We start from the raw sequence: 13,837 nt of genomic DNA, 5'->3' as shown, positions 1-13,837 counted from the left end.
TACAAAAAAACCTTAAAAAGAACACCCAAACCTGAGTAGTACTGCCGATAGTACAGGCCCGCAATGCGACACTCATTACCGCGATGAAGAGCGAGGAAATTACCCCTTTATACAATAATAATGAGTGAAACCTGCGAAAGATTCTGCTTTGATCAGGGAATTGTTGGAGAACCTGGGGTTTATTGATCTTATTTTTGCTTCCATACTCTCCAATGCTGAACCCAGTTGAAAAGCTTAAGGATTGAGGGGATCCTAACTCCGCATCCACTTCATGTCGGACCAGAGAGCAACTTACTCCCTCCTTTTTTGGTCCACGAACCCATCGTTTAGGGCGTCTGAACGTCTGACGATTTGCCTCTGCCGTGGTAAGAAACCGTAAAGCCGTCTTCGGTTAATATTTTTGAAGTTTGGATACGAAGCCCTAAACGAGGAATCCGTGGAGCTTAAAAAGAGAGAGTAAGTTGCTCCCCATTTGGTCCGGTCCGACATCAAGTGGATGCGGACTTAGGACCCCTTAATCCTTAAACAAAATATGTTCAGTTCTGCCCAAAAGTATGGGCGGATTTACGTTCAATATATTTCGCAGTCATGTCGTGTTCAGCGAGATATTTAAAGGAGCATTTAACATCTGCCAGACGCTTCCATCACGCTGCTCCCAGAGCAGAGGTGAAGCAACCTCTGACGATTTGCCTCTGCCCTAGTAAGAAACCGTAAAGCCGTCTTCGCCTAATATTTTTACCAATTGAAAAGGTTTTTTTTTCGAAAATGAAGGGACAAGTACGCGAAGGTTTGGCAGATGATTTACAAGAAGATAGGCTCCAGGACCTGATTCAGTTGGGAATTGTATTTGTGTTGAAACGTCGTTATTTCTACTTCTTAAAACGTTAATTTCATTTGTTAAAGTGTTAATTTCATTTGTTGAAGCGTTAATTTCATTTTTAGGAGTGTTAATTTGACATGCAAATGATATATGTAATAACTTAAATTGAATTAAAGCTGTTACACCAAATACAAACGAAATGAATATTATGAAACACAAAGCAAAATATCTACATCTACAAAAGAACCACATCTGCACATTGCTTAAATACAAACCGCATTTACATAAGACACTCAATTTCCATTGGTGGCAATACTAGGAGAATTATTATTACTAAGATTAGATGAAATAGGAATACCATCATTTCGTACGCAACCGTTACGAACATTTCTATCATTACTACGAATAAGTGACAATGTTTGTTCCATTGTACACGATGGGCTGTTACAGTTTGAAATATGATTATGATAATTCTCACTATTATTACGTAGTGATGCTTGTTTTATACTATTATCGTCGCTATTACTGCTGCCTAATCGAAGTGAAGTTGCTCGTGGCTTCATAAAAGACGATGTAGCAACATATGAAGAAGGGAAAGGTTGCGATACTGAAGGTGATGTTGGCGATGATGCGTGCTGGCTTTGCGAGGCAGAATTTATCAGTGGAACCATTTGTTGTTTTTGATTATAGGTGGCAAGTTCATAAGAATCTGTTGTTGGATTATTATTGCAATTCGAATGTGAATCACTTGTATTGACATCATCAACACTCTGGCTTATTTTCATCGACACTCCCGTACCAGAATATTTATTCGAAGTATAATCGATGTCTTTATGATTTGATGGCAAGCTGCCGTTCGGCAATGGATGTAAGATATCAATAGCTAGATCATCATTTCCCATACTATTAGCAACTTGCTGTTGTTGTTGCAAAAGGAATCGCGACTGTAAATTCATCGATTGCGTGATTTGAGGGCTGACACTCATGTCGATAGCATTACGCACATAATTGTTGTTATTACACTCATTTCCTTTTTTAGTGTGATAAATGATAACAACCCAAATGATAGAAGTAGCAATTGTGCAACAAAAAATCGTAATAATTATAATACCAGTCATCTCGTCCCCATTGACGATAGCTTTTGAAATAGATTTTGTCATTTTTACAGTCAAATATCGATAGGCTGCCCCTAATTCATTTTTTATTTCACATCGATAAACCCCGGCGTCGGCATACTCGGCATCAGTTACAACTAACAATTGTTTATCGGCAGCAAAGTAAAATCTCTCCTTCATATGCAACATCTTATCATCTTTATACCAATGTAGTTCTGGCCGCGGGGACCCCCGAATAAAACAATCAAGGACGAATGACTTACCTACAATGATCTCTTGTCGCAGTTCTGTTGGTTTCATGAAGGCAGGAGTTTCTATTGAGAAAAGAGAAGAAAAAAAACGAAGGAAAACAGGAAAATGTGAAAATTTCAGTTAAAAATATGGATAAGATCAAGTGTTTTGTTGTTAAACGCGTACCGTGAACTGTAAGTGTTGCATTTGCCTTAATAATTCCCGCTGGATTTTCTGCAGTACATGTATACACTCCCATATCCGATGGCTTTGCATTTATTATGAAAAATGCATCATCGGCGGTCATTACATGCATCCTGCGTTCCCGAGCAGCAGGAAAATCATTACCACCGTCTTTTTGCCAGGCAATTTGTGGTATAGGTTCACCATATGCAGAACAATCAAGACGAGCTGTATTGCCTGCACTGATAGTTACATTGTTTGGTGTACGTCCAAAGCCCGGATAGCCTTTTATTTGAAATAGTAAAAATTATCATGAATTAAGATACTGGGATTGGATAGGGGGGGGAGAGGGTAAAATCAAAACACATACTCGCTACTGTGATTTTAAATCGCTGTGAATACGCTGATCCAAAACTGTTTGTAACTGTGCATTGATACTTTCCATTATGCTCGCGATTTACATCATTCAAATGGAAGAAGCTCGTCATAATTGTATTGTTGTTTAGCTCTTGTATTTTAGTTTCAGTTTCATTGCTTTTTATATCAATATTATCCCGACGCCATTGGAAAAACATTGGTTCAGCTACTGATGATATTGCGGTGCATTCAAGTGTAACGTTTGTCCCTTTTATTGCGAGTTGATTGCTCGGCTCCTTTATCAAACGGGGCTTCGGTGATTCATCTAGATAGCGAAGAAGGAAGACTGGTAACTGTTGAGCGTTACAATTGCAGGACCACATGCTGCCATGATTTGTTTAACATGAAAGTTTACAGATCGAGCGAATACTTACTGCACATGAAATCCTGATCCTCACGTAACGACAGTAAATTTCGTCCCTGCACTTCCGGGGGGTAGCTGCAAACCACCACCTGATCAGAAATTGCATCGTGATGTTCAGCTTTCTGGGCACTCAACCAATTATGGAGCCACTGCAAATTACAATCACACACGAAATGTGTTGAATTTATAACGAGCTTCTCAAGACGCTTAAGTGGCTCGAATGCATTGAACTGTATCGTCGTGATGTCGTTCCCATCTAGATTGAGATACACTAGGGCATCTAGTCCCAGAAATGCATTTTTGTTAATCGACTTCACGTCATTCTCCTTCAATTGTAAGGTCTGAAGTTTCGTGAGCGTTGTAAACGGACCAGGAATCCCTTCAATTGTTGTCGATAGATGATTACCGCTCAAGTCTAAGTACTCCAGATTGTGGAGGCATTCAAACACCTTATCAGCAAAATACTTGATTTGATTATATTGGAGGTAGAGTTTCCTAAGCTTGCTCAAGCATTTGAAGTTGTTACCGGATATTGCCGACAGATGATTCGCGGATAAATCAAGCAAAGTCAACTGTTGGATGAATTCCCAAGTGTCGACATCAAGACTTCGGATGGTGTTATTGGATAGAGACAAGGTGGTCAGAGTATTTAGATTAAAGAACCCACTGCGGCTTAGGTTTGTTATCCGATTTGAATCCAATTCACTGTTGAAAAAAAAAACCCCGAAATATAAACCCAGTTTACGAACTATTAGAGGTTGTTCCACATGAAATGGCCGATTGGGTACTAAAATTTGAAACCACTGTAAAGCTTACAAAAATTTATTTAATTAAACAAAATAGATGCCAGTCGATTCAAAACATTTCTCCCAGCGAGATACAAGAGTATGTATGCCGGGTTCGTCCATTTTTCAGGTGTTGGATAGGCAGCTTTGATGGCCTGTTCAATCCTAAATTGTTTTTTTCCGTCAAAAAAAAAAGAACCAAATGCTTAAAAAAAAGTGGTAGTCAGTTGGCCAAAGGCCCGGTGACTATGGTGAATGAGACAGTCCTATACTGCAATTCATTCAACTTTTGAACCGTTGTTCTGGATACATGGGGTCGTGCATTGTCGTGAAGGAATATCACACCATCTTTGCTGACTAATCTCGGCTGTTGTATACTCAATTCTTTTGGTACATTTACTCGAGTTGAGCACAGTCTTTCTGTGTATTTATCGTTTCGCCAGGTGCCAAAAAGAATAGTGGTAAATTTCAGCTGTAGACCACCAAACAGTCACTATTACCCTCTTCGGATGGAGGCTCGATTTCGGCATATCCTTCGGTGGCTCATCAGAATCTAGGCTATGTGCTGATCGACGACGATTGCAAAAAGAGATCGCTTCTGTTGCGGGAGAGAAAAAAAACTGCAAAATTTCCATTCAAAGCGCAATATTTTGCTCCGTAAGGGCATGCGGAACCCATTTGTCAATTTTTTTTCACCTTTCCAAATTGTTGCAAGTGCCAGGAAACTGTCGAATAGTGTACGCCCCAGTTTCTCTGCAATGTCTCCCACAGACTGACGTGTGTCGGATTCGACTAGCAAACGCAGCTCGTCGTTGTCAATCGATGGTCCTGGATGTCCACGTGGCTCACTTTGAAGGTTTACCTCGCCTGACCGGAATTTTTTGAACTACCGCCGTCTGGTTCGTTCGCTTACCGTATCAGGTCCGAATGCGCTGTTAATGTTACTGTCCGCCTCCGCTGCTTTATGACCGAGTTTGAACTCATACAGAAAAAATATACGTTCTTGGCTCTCTTCCATCCTTTTTTTCCTTTCTATTCCCTGTTATCCCAACGATAGTCAAAACTGAAATGACTCCTTGATTAAATGTAGGAGTATTTATACTTCATTATCCGACCCCAACAGCGTCAGCTGGTGATGGCTTGATACAGCAAAATCGCAACGAACTTCACTTGATTGCTAAATCGGCCATTTCATGTGGAACAACCTAATACAAGCCTTGAAGTCTACTACTTACATCACCGCAATTGATTTTAAAGCCTGAAAAACTCCGTCGGGAAGATGTTCAATTCCGTTCGCACGAATTTTCAATACTCGTAATTGATCTAATCCTTTGAAAATTGCCCATGAGATATTCAAGCTATTATAACTCATGTCCCTGTCAAACACAATGGAATCAGTGCTGCATAGAGCGAAGGTATAATCGACAAAACTTACAATTTCTTAAGGACGTTCAGTGACTTAAATACTTCATGCGGCAACTCAGCTAAGTGGTTATGACTCAAATGCAGTTCAACCAGATTTTGTAGATTATCAAGCGCTCCCGGTAAAATATGATCAATTTGATTTCCGTTTAAATTCCTAATAAAAGTCCATAAAGGGTTCAAGTTAAATGACCTCTCTGCCAATAATTGCATCTTCTACTTACAAAAGATTCAACTGATTTCCAATAGGAAATGAACTGGGTAGGATGCTCTTAATGCGATTTTTGCCCAAATCGATTTCCCGCAATGAAGGCAACGAAAGCAAAGCCTCTTTTGAAATAATTTGAATACGATTATGCGCTAAATTCAGCTTTTCCAAAGAGACCAGCCCATGGAACTGAGGTATACGTGTAAGATGGTTCTTTTTCAGGTTTCTAAGGAAGATTGGAGAAGGTATAGTCATGTCTCCTGCTAAGAACCATTGAAAATGACTTACAAAATATTTAAGGACGACAAATCCTTAATCGAATCCTCGACACTATCATCCAATTTGTTACCTGTCAGTTCTCTGAAATTTAATTGTTCATCTTTATCTCCTAAAAAAAAATTCGACTCCGCAATTTTCTGTACAACTTACAAGTTTTGCACCCACTTAGGTAGGGGCGGGACCTGTCGCAAATTTTGTCTCTTACATTCAAAGTAATCATCCAAACATGCACATGGCGCTGCACAAAAATTCAATCCGATTGATCCTTCACCGGGCGCAACTGTAGGTTCCGCAAGTGATCTACGATCCACTAGGAGATGTTCACCGTCCGTCTGCGATGTTTTGCCGTCTAACTGTAGCTGAACATTAGGTAACCGACGCTCTGATGAATCCACGCCATTTATTGTTATAACAAAACCCATAAGAAGCAGGCAGGCAAGTTTTGTGGAAGATGTTACAGGTACAGCGTCGCTTTTGAAAATTTCTAGCCAACAAAGGAGGATAATCATACTGTTGCGAGTAGTTGCGATTGATCACGTGTCCTTTCTTAAGCGAAAGGACTGGTGATAGCGTATGAATCGGTTGAGGTTTTGTAGAAGTTCAAAGGTCGGATGAAACATAAGTTCGATGAGTTTCTGTGAAGTAAATTCAAAGAGTTAAACCTGAGAAGGCTAGAAAGGGGCTAAAGGTTCAAGCTTTCATCACACGTTGGTTCAAAATGGCAGTTGATGAGGAACATGCTGGGATGAAAAGAAAGTGTAGGAATCCTACAGAAAACAACATGAAAATGAAAAATGAAAAATTACGCCAGCCAGGAATCGGCGTCAGTATGGTCAAAAGCGAAAAAGTTATACATTCAAAACATATGACAGAAAGGTACTGAGTTAGTTTAGTTTTTAGATTACTGGGGACGGAGCCGCAGCTCCGAACACTCAGGCCTTTGTTAGGCCCATTGTAATACCTCCGTAAATCGCATATCCAATGGCTTCCCAGAAGTAGAAAGTGTGCAAATTTTTCGTTAAAGAAAACCATACCAAGGTGTCTTCATTTGAGCATATGAAGTGCAGGGTGGTCTCGTCCTCCTCCTCCTCAAATTCATTGCAAATAGCCGAAGCCTCCACCCGGATCTTTTTCATATGGTTCTTTAAGGATCAGTGTCCCGTTAAAAGCCCTATTAGAGTTTTCATGTCCCACTTATTGAGGGACAACAAAAATGCCGCTCTTGCCGCCCCAGCTTCTTTCACAAGGATTTTCGCCTGCCGACAAGAGTTCGAATTTCTCCACACAGCTGCGTGAATCCTTGCAATTTCACCCTTCAGAATAGACTTGACAATGGATCTGAACCCTTAGCGAGCCAGTCTGTCAGCCTCCTTATTACCAGCATTTGTTTAATGCCCTGCACCCACGTCAGGAAGTTTTCGTTCAGTCGGCCAAGTTTCAGCAGCACCTGATGACAACTCCACACCAACTGGCTTGATATGTCGTTGCTGATTAGTGCTGATAGGCGCGCCCCTTCGTGCGAATAAGAGAACCCTCGGTGGATGCGTTATGCGGTTCTTGGGGGTGGGCAAGTGGAATTAGGTGAGAACGTAGGGAAACGCGCACTGCATAACACAGTGAACCAGGGAAGGGTAACTTCGGCATACCGGCTAATCGCGTTGAGGGTGTGCAGTACATATAAGACCGTGTCAGGTGAGGCAGTGTGTCATCGCGGGGATGATTCCCTTGGATCTTCTAGCGAATGAGGCACACTGTCTCTATCGGAGAAGTGAAGTGAATCCGGCCGAAGTGACTGCGGGCTTCCTAAAAGCCACTAAGAAGGAAATGTACAGAAGATGGTATCAACAGTGGGGTAATTCTGTAAAAGGCCGCTAGACCCATACGCTGATCCCGTGTATTGAAAGATCGGTCGAGCGGAAGCATGGACAATTAAATTTCCACCTAACGCAATTCCGTACGGGACACGTTGGATACAGGAGGTACTTGTATCGCTTCGGATTGGATGAGTCCCCAAACTGTCCCGAATGCGTCGCCCGAGGATTCGGAGCATGTTACGTTGCACTGACCGAGTTTCGCGAATGATAGAGGGAAGTTAAACGATGCCCTGAATCCCACAAGTTCCTAAAGTGGACATTGTGATCGTGATGAGTGATCTGAATGCATGGTCTTGGTGACCGTAAACATAATGGTGGGATGCCTGTAGATTTCCGCAACTTTCACCGCCTCATCATTGGTGGCACATTGTTCCAACAGGTCAGTTGGGTTTAAACTGACCGACGTCGTACGAGCAATTAGATGGACCACTTCACGGCCGGCAGTAGATTTAGGAGTTGTCCTCTGGATCTGCGTAACAAAAGGGGCACTGATAACGACCTCGAAAGAGATCACTATCTGATGGTCGCTTACGTGTTGCGTCCGCCAATTCTCAGAGTTGGGGAACTGCAACCCCCCTAAGTTGAACATCGATCACTTGTACGAAGTAACTTTGAGAAAGTTTCTCTGTGAAGAGCGAACTGCTAATGACCGATACACGCCGATGGGGTGATGTGGGTTGGTGGTTATAGTTGAGGCGTGAAATGGGCAACCAGCCCATTCGGGGCCCTGGTCGAGTAGTGTGCATTGAACCGGTATTAGTAGACCGCGTTGCCAGGACTGTGCTCTGATCCGTCCGTGAATTCCGGGATCAGTTGATCATAGGTCAGGCCTCTGGGAACTGGGGTAGGGGCTTTATCCCCGGCGGTATACCCGATCCTGACCCGGCCCGCTCCTTTGCACCCAATGCGCTGGGAAAAAAATTGAATAGCGAACGCAAACAAAACGAACGAGGAGATAGTGGGAATGGAGAGTGAGTTGGCTACATTTATACGCAGCACGAAAATGCGTCACTCACCCCTGCGCCCAGCAAAGGACGCAGCAAGGGCTGAAATGCCCGACGAGACACCGAGATGCACCAATTGAGGAGAAGTCTCGCAAAGTGATGCGACAACGGAGACGAGAACCCAAACAGTACCCCGCAGTGCTATAGTTGCGGAAAGAGGCACAGTGGAAACTGCCGAAGCTAACCAAATGGTTTCGGATATAAGCTGAATGAAAGCGCTGTCGAGTACTCTGGGGAAAGTTGAAGAGGAAAGGTTTATTAATAAAAGCGCGGCAGTTGTGAAGCGTATGCCATCAGCGACGTTCCTCCAGAACAACGTCAGCAAAGGGATGAAAAACGGGCTGCTGGAGCTCCTGGACAGAATTTCATATTAGAGGCGAACATGGAGAGTAAGAGAAAATCGGCGGGAAGCAGAAACAACCGCGCCTCCCGATGAAAACACTCGAGCGCCAAACGAATCACAGACAGCCCATTGCAAAGCGAACTGGGGAGAAAAACGAAAAGAGGAAGGGGCATCTGAAGGAGACTTCACGCAGATACTCTCCAGGGCTCAAAAGAGAAAGTGGAGGAGACGGAGGAGGACTAGACCGCCAACTCTGTTTATTAAGACGAGAGAAGACAAGACTTCTGCGGAAGTCCTCAGTGTAATTCGTTACAAGATCAAACCCGAAAATAGCGGAGCAGAAGTCTACGCCCGAGGACAACAAATAAAGTTACGTTCTGGACAACATGCCGTAAATGCGATCAGGCAGGCCATAAAGTGAATACCTGCAACGAAAGTGGGAGCGCCACGCGTCTGATGAGAGCGTTGCGCGCACAGTGGCCTAGGGGCGATGTCTAGTCTTAAGAGCAGAACTGGAAAGAATTAGGACGCGGTCAACACGATTCGCATCCTCTAAATCAATAGGCATCGGAGCGCAACCGCTCACCAGTTACTAAGGCAGTTCGCTTTGCTATCTTAGGCACAGATGGGCCGATCCTGCTCGGGGATGACTTCAATGCCAGAGCACTTGAATGGAGCACACCTCACCTAGACTCCAGAGGGAAACGAATTCTGGAAATGGCGGCCAGAACAGGACTGGTAGTTTTAAACACCAGATCCACTCCAACGTTCCACCGCCCAGCGTGAGAGGGAAACATTCCAGACGTAACCTTCGCGTCGGAGTCATTGGTGCACGAATGGCGAGTTCTGGTTGGCGGTATTTCAGCAAAGGTATACAAACTGGTATTCCAAAATCTGCCAGACCTCCTGCTCGGCGTATTCAACGCTTGCCTGAAAGAGGTTGGAAGGTGGCAAAGGAAAAAGCGACCCTGTGTTGCCGTCTTCACACCACCACACTAGTAGACTCGCTGAAACGATACGTGCTACCGAAGACTTGTCCCCAAGGCAGTTGGGCTTTAGAGCAGGGAGATCCACTGTTTTCATGCAAGTCGTGGACGCCGTTCGACGAGCGGTGCTCTTCGTAACGCTTGACGTCAGAAACGCCTTTAATTCCGTAAGATGGAAATACATTTTAGGCACGCTATACTTTCTACGTGCCAAACTATCTCTTGCGGATATTGACTAACTATCTGACGAACCGCTCCCAGCTTTATGAAACGCTGGAGGGTCAGAGACGATTGAGGTCACGTCGGGAGTAGCACAGGGACCCATCCTAGCACGGGACCTCTGGAACGCTTCCTACGATAGTCTGCTGAGGCTCGCGCCTAGTCGGTTATGCATACGACGTTGCGGCACTTGTTGCCGGACTCACTATTGGACAGGCGTAAAGAAAACGGGTCGGGACAAAACCAGCGGTAAAGTACCTTGGAGTGATTCTTGACTCAAAGGTGGGCTTTTACACTACAGCGGACAGGACTGCAGCTGTAGTCTTGGTCTTGAGTTGGCCAATGGTGAATGTTGGGGGCCCTATATCTACTAGGAGACATCTCCTTATGGGAGCAACGCAGTCGGTTCTGCTCTATGACGCGGAGGCATGAGCTCATGTCCCTGACAAGGAGGTACATCGTAAGCGCCTGGCTCAAATGCAGAGACGGGAAGCTTAACCAGTGGCGTCTGTTTATCGCACTGTCTCAGAATCGGCATCGATGGTGACTGCGGGAGTGATCCCCGTTGCCTTCCTTGCCAAGGAGCGTAAAGCTATCTACCGCTGTAAGGGCGAGAACTTAAAAGAGATGGGCGCCCGTGAAGAACGTCAACGTATCCTTACCGAGTGGCAACTCTCCTGGCAAAATGAGCCAAGGGGCAGGTGGACTGCCTGGCTCATTAGCAACTTAGGAGCGTGGCTGTGGCGGAAACATGATAAGACTGACCATTTCGTTTCCCATGGGGGGCGCCGACCCGACGTACTCGAGGAGGGCGATCAGATCCGGGTCTGCAAGGGACTCATCTCATGGGAACCGGGATAAGCCGTCTGAGAGCATATGCTCCAGGAGAATTCCTGGAAGAAGTGCTCCCGTACCGGTTATTTGCGGTTGGCCTCCTTGTGCGAAGTTCATGGTGGTTGTGATTATGCCTACATAGCAGGCAGAGCTCCTTGGAGCTCAAGCGTGGAGTCGCGTTGTACAACTCGGGTGAGGTACCCCTTAGTTGCGACAGAGATGCATCCATTGCTATGAATGCTGAGCCTGCTGGCGGGGCTCTGATTGTGGTCTCCAAATCAATCCGTGTCCAAAGGGGACCGTGGGATTATGCCTACATGGCAGGTACTCACGTTAAACCCCCAGGACCATCATTTCTTGGAGGTTTCCAGTCTTACCTGCATAAGATTGGAAAGGTCCGATCTCCTGATTATGTGTTTTGTGATGGAGTTGTGGACGACGCCCCTCACACCTTTTTTCTTGTGAAAGGTGGGATGGGAATCGTCGGTAGCTTACAGAGGATTTCTCTCCAGACAACATTGTCGAGGGGATGCTAAGGAGCGCTGGCAGGTGGAGCGGTGTCGCCCATTACGTCCAGGTTCTTCTCGTTGCAAAGAAGATAGAGCTTGGCCAGTGGAGGGGCTGGATGGCCGGGGTTCCTTGAGCTGACAGTTCCCTTCCTCCTCTTCCCTAACGTTTGATGGAAGGAAATCTCTGATTTGAAAGCTCCGCAAGGCGGGAGAATTCGGGGACAAGCCTGAAGTAATGTGACAAATGGTTCCTGGTTAGTTCTCTGAGGATGGGGAGGTGGTTTGCATCTTCATATGGAACAACTGTTTATGGTTATTTATGAGAATATGGTAAACTCCTGCTTCTCTGCCTGGTGAAAATGAAACTATAAAATGAAAAGACGACTTACCGCTTCTGCAACTACCACCGGCCAAGTTATATTTTCCTTGAATCACCAAAAATTTCACTCACTCCACCATCCCCCGATAGCCTGACAATAACAACACAACCGAGCCGGTGGCGGCCACCCTTGCGGCGTCAAAACAATAAATCCAACAGTCCATCGATTCGAGTGGCGCAATTTACATACAAACTTCCATAAAAACACTCAAATGCGACACATCCTTTTTGCAGAGATCACCCGACGCCTTCGCATACAATTGCAGGTTGCTCTTTGCTTGCATAACATGTTCGCGATCGCGCAAGAAAATTGTTTTTCTTTGGATAACAATTTCCCTGATTCCGTTTTTGTCCACCCCCGAGGCTGACACAATTATTTGTCATGCAGTTACGCCGCACGTACGTATGATTTGTCGAAACGAAACGGTGGCGCTCGCTCGTCGCTTCGATGCGTGGGCGTCAGTCACACGCGTTCCCACCCGATATTATCTCGATCCGATCACTTTTTAATTAATTTTATAATCATTTTAGATGGCAGGGGTTTTCTTTATGCTTTGCAATATTTGAATTTAGAATCCGGGAACTTTACGAGGATTATTTTGTAGGATGAAACGCGACCGTAAACATACAGCGACGAAAGGGAGGCAAAACAACGTCGGGAACTTGTTTATTAAGTATGAAACGTCAAAATGGCGCCGACTACTAGCTGAATGTCTCGTTAGTGTTGACAGATTTGATGTAATCGTGTCTGAAATGGTACAGTGCCTGCAAAAATTTAATTAAATTTGCCGGGAAGCAATCATGCAGAGCCCAGAGCCCCCCAGAGCTGCTACATGTATTATTTTTATGTTTGGTAGATAAACAATTCGTGGATAGTTTTGCGCTGCTTGACTATGCCATTCTGCAGGGATAGCTCCTAGGAATATAGTGCAAGCGGTAGCCCTATGATGGCTTTCGCAAACGACACAGCCTCCCTTTAGACTGGATGTGGAGGCTGCCAGTGCCTGGCGTTGAGATGAGGGTCTGATTTTGTCCTGGATTGATTCCAAAGCCTGGAACCTGCTGCTGACGAACGCTAGCAATGCCTCCAAGCATTGTAGTTCTCTGGAGGTAGTAACACCTTGCTCCGTGGCTTTTGTCTAGCTTGTAAAGGAGCAGGTGCACCAAGACTGGATTCCACTAACACTAGTGGAAACGCTTATGTTCTTCAGACCCAACAGGCACTCCTTAGAGGAGGTTGGCTGAGATAAGAGGCGATTCAGGAAGGCTGTTGTTAGAAGAAGCGCGACCCTGCAGCAAAGTCCAGGCGGCGTCATAGTTGGTGAGGCGTTCTGCTTCACCCTGTAGGTTGTTCTTTAGGTACCGTAGCTTTTGGCAATTGCTAGTAGCCTGGCTATGCACCATCTGCTCGAACAAGTCGTGGAATTGAGGTCACTTCAAATAATTTTCATCTTCCAGGCTGGTGGGGCAGTACAGAGACGCTCTCAACCGCCTGGGCGACATGCTCAAGGTCACTCTCCTCTGGGTTCGCGGGGATAGAAACATAGAGGGTAATGAGGGGGCTGACGGATTGGCCAAGCAAGGCTCTGCTCTTGGCAGTCCTTCGGCGAATACAGTCAGTGTTCCGCTGACGGCTGTCGGGGGCCGAAGCTGCTTTCTTTCGTAAATGCTACAGGCTGGCTCTGAAGATCCGAGCCGGCTGGACTCTGCCTCACTGCTCTCATAAGAGCAGTCACGGTCTTAGGAGTTTGCGGCATCAAAACGGCGCACCAAAGCACTAATTGAGCTCCTCGGAGCGGCCACTGATACCCACCTACCTACCCCTACATCGAATTTGGGGATTACACGTTTTAGCCTAGCTTCGC

General features: G+C 45.2%; 1 protein-coding gene across 1 annotated transcript; it reads right to left on the bottom strand.

Annotated features, from left to right (window-relative positions):
- Positions 1-676: 676 nt before the first annotated feature.
- On the bottom strand, positions 677-12,659 carry LOC119660890 (leucine-rich repeats and immunoglobulin-like domains protein 3). The gene is made up of 10 exons (XM_038069816.1): positions 11,983-12,659; positions 5,975-6,459; positions 5,834-5,905; positions 5,562-5,771; positions 5,351-5,494; positions 5,151-5,291; positions 3,141-3,835; positions 2,720-3,031; positions 2,353-2,634; positions 677-2,249 (listed from the first exon to the last, which is right to left on the bottom strand). The coding sequence occupies exons 2-10, from the start codon at positions 6,331-6,333 to the stop codon at positions 1,114-1,116; spliced, it is 3,351 nt and encodes a 1,116-aa protein (XP_037925744.1). The 5' UTR covers positions 6,334-6,459; positions 11,983-12,659; the 3' UTR covers positions 677-1,113.
- Positions 12,660-13,837: the final 1,178 nt, after the last annotated feature.

This window comes from Hermetia illucens, chromosome 7 (genome assembly GCF_905115235.1).
Source record: "Hermetia illucens chromosome 7, iHerIll2.2.curated.20191125, whole genome shotgun sequence".
NCBI lineage: Eukaryota > Metazoa > Arthropoda > Insecta > Diptera > Stratiomyidae > Hermetia > Hermetia illucens.
The sequence above is the reverse complement of the archived record's forward strand: the minus strand, read 5'-3'. Positions and strand labels throughout refer to the sequence as shown.

What these genes read in the sequence shown, in the direction of transcription:
- LOC119660890 (XM_038069816.1), bottom strand. Translation starts at nt 6,333, where the DNA reads ATGATTATCCTCCTTTGTTGGCTAGAAATTTTCAAAAGCGACGCTGTA. An exon ending in CTGAACGTCCTTAAGAAATT is followed by an intron (nt 5,292 to 5,350) that starts GTAAGTTTTGTC and finishes TGTGTTTGACAG; the next exon opens with GGACATGAGTTATAATAGCT. An exon ending in ATTTAAAATCACAGTAGCGA is followed by an intron (nt 2,635 to 2,719) that starts GTATGTGTTTTG and finishes TTCAAATAAAAG; the next exon opens with GCTATCCGGGCTTTGGACGT.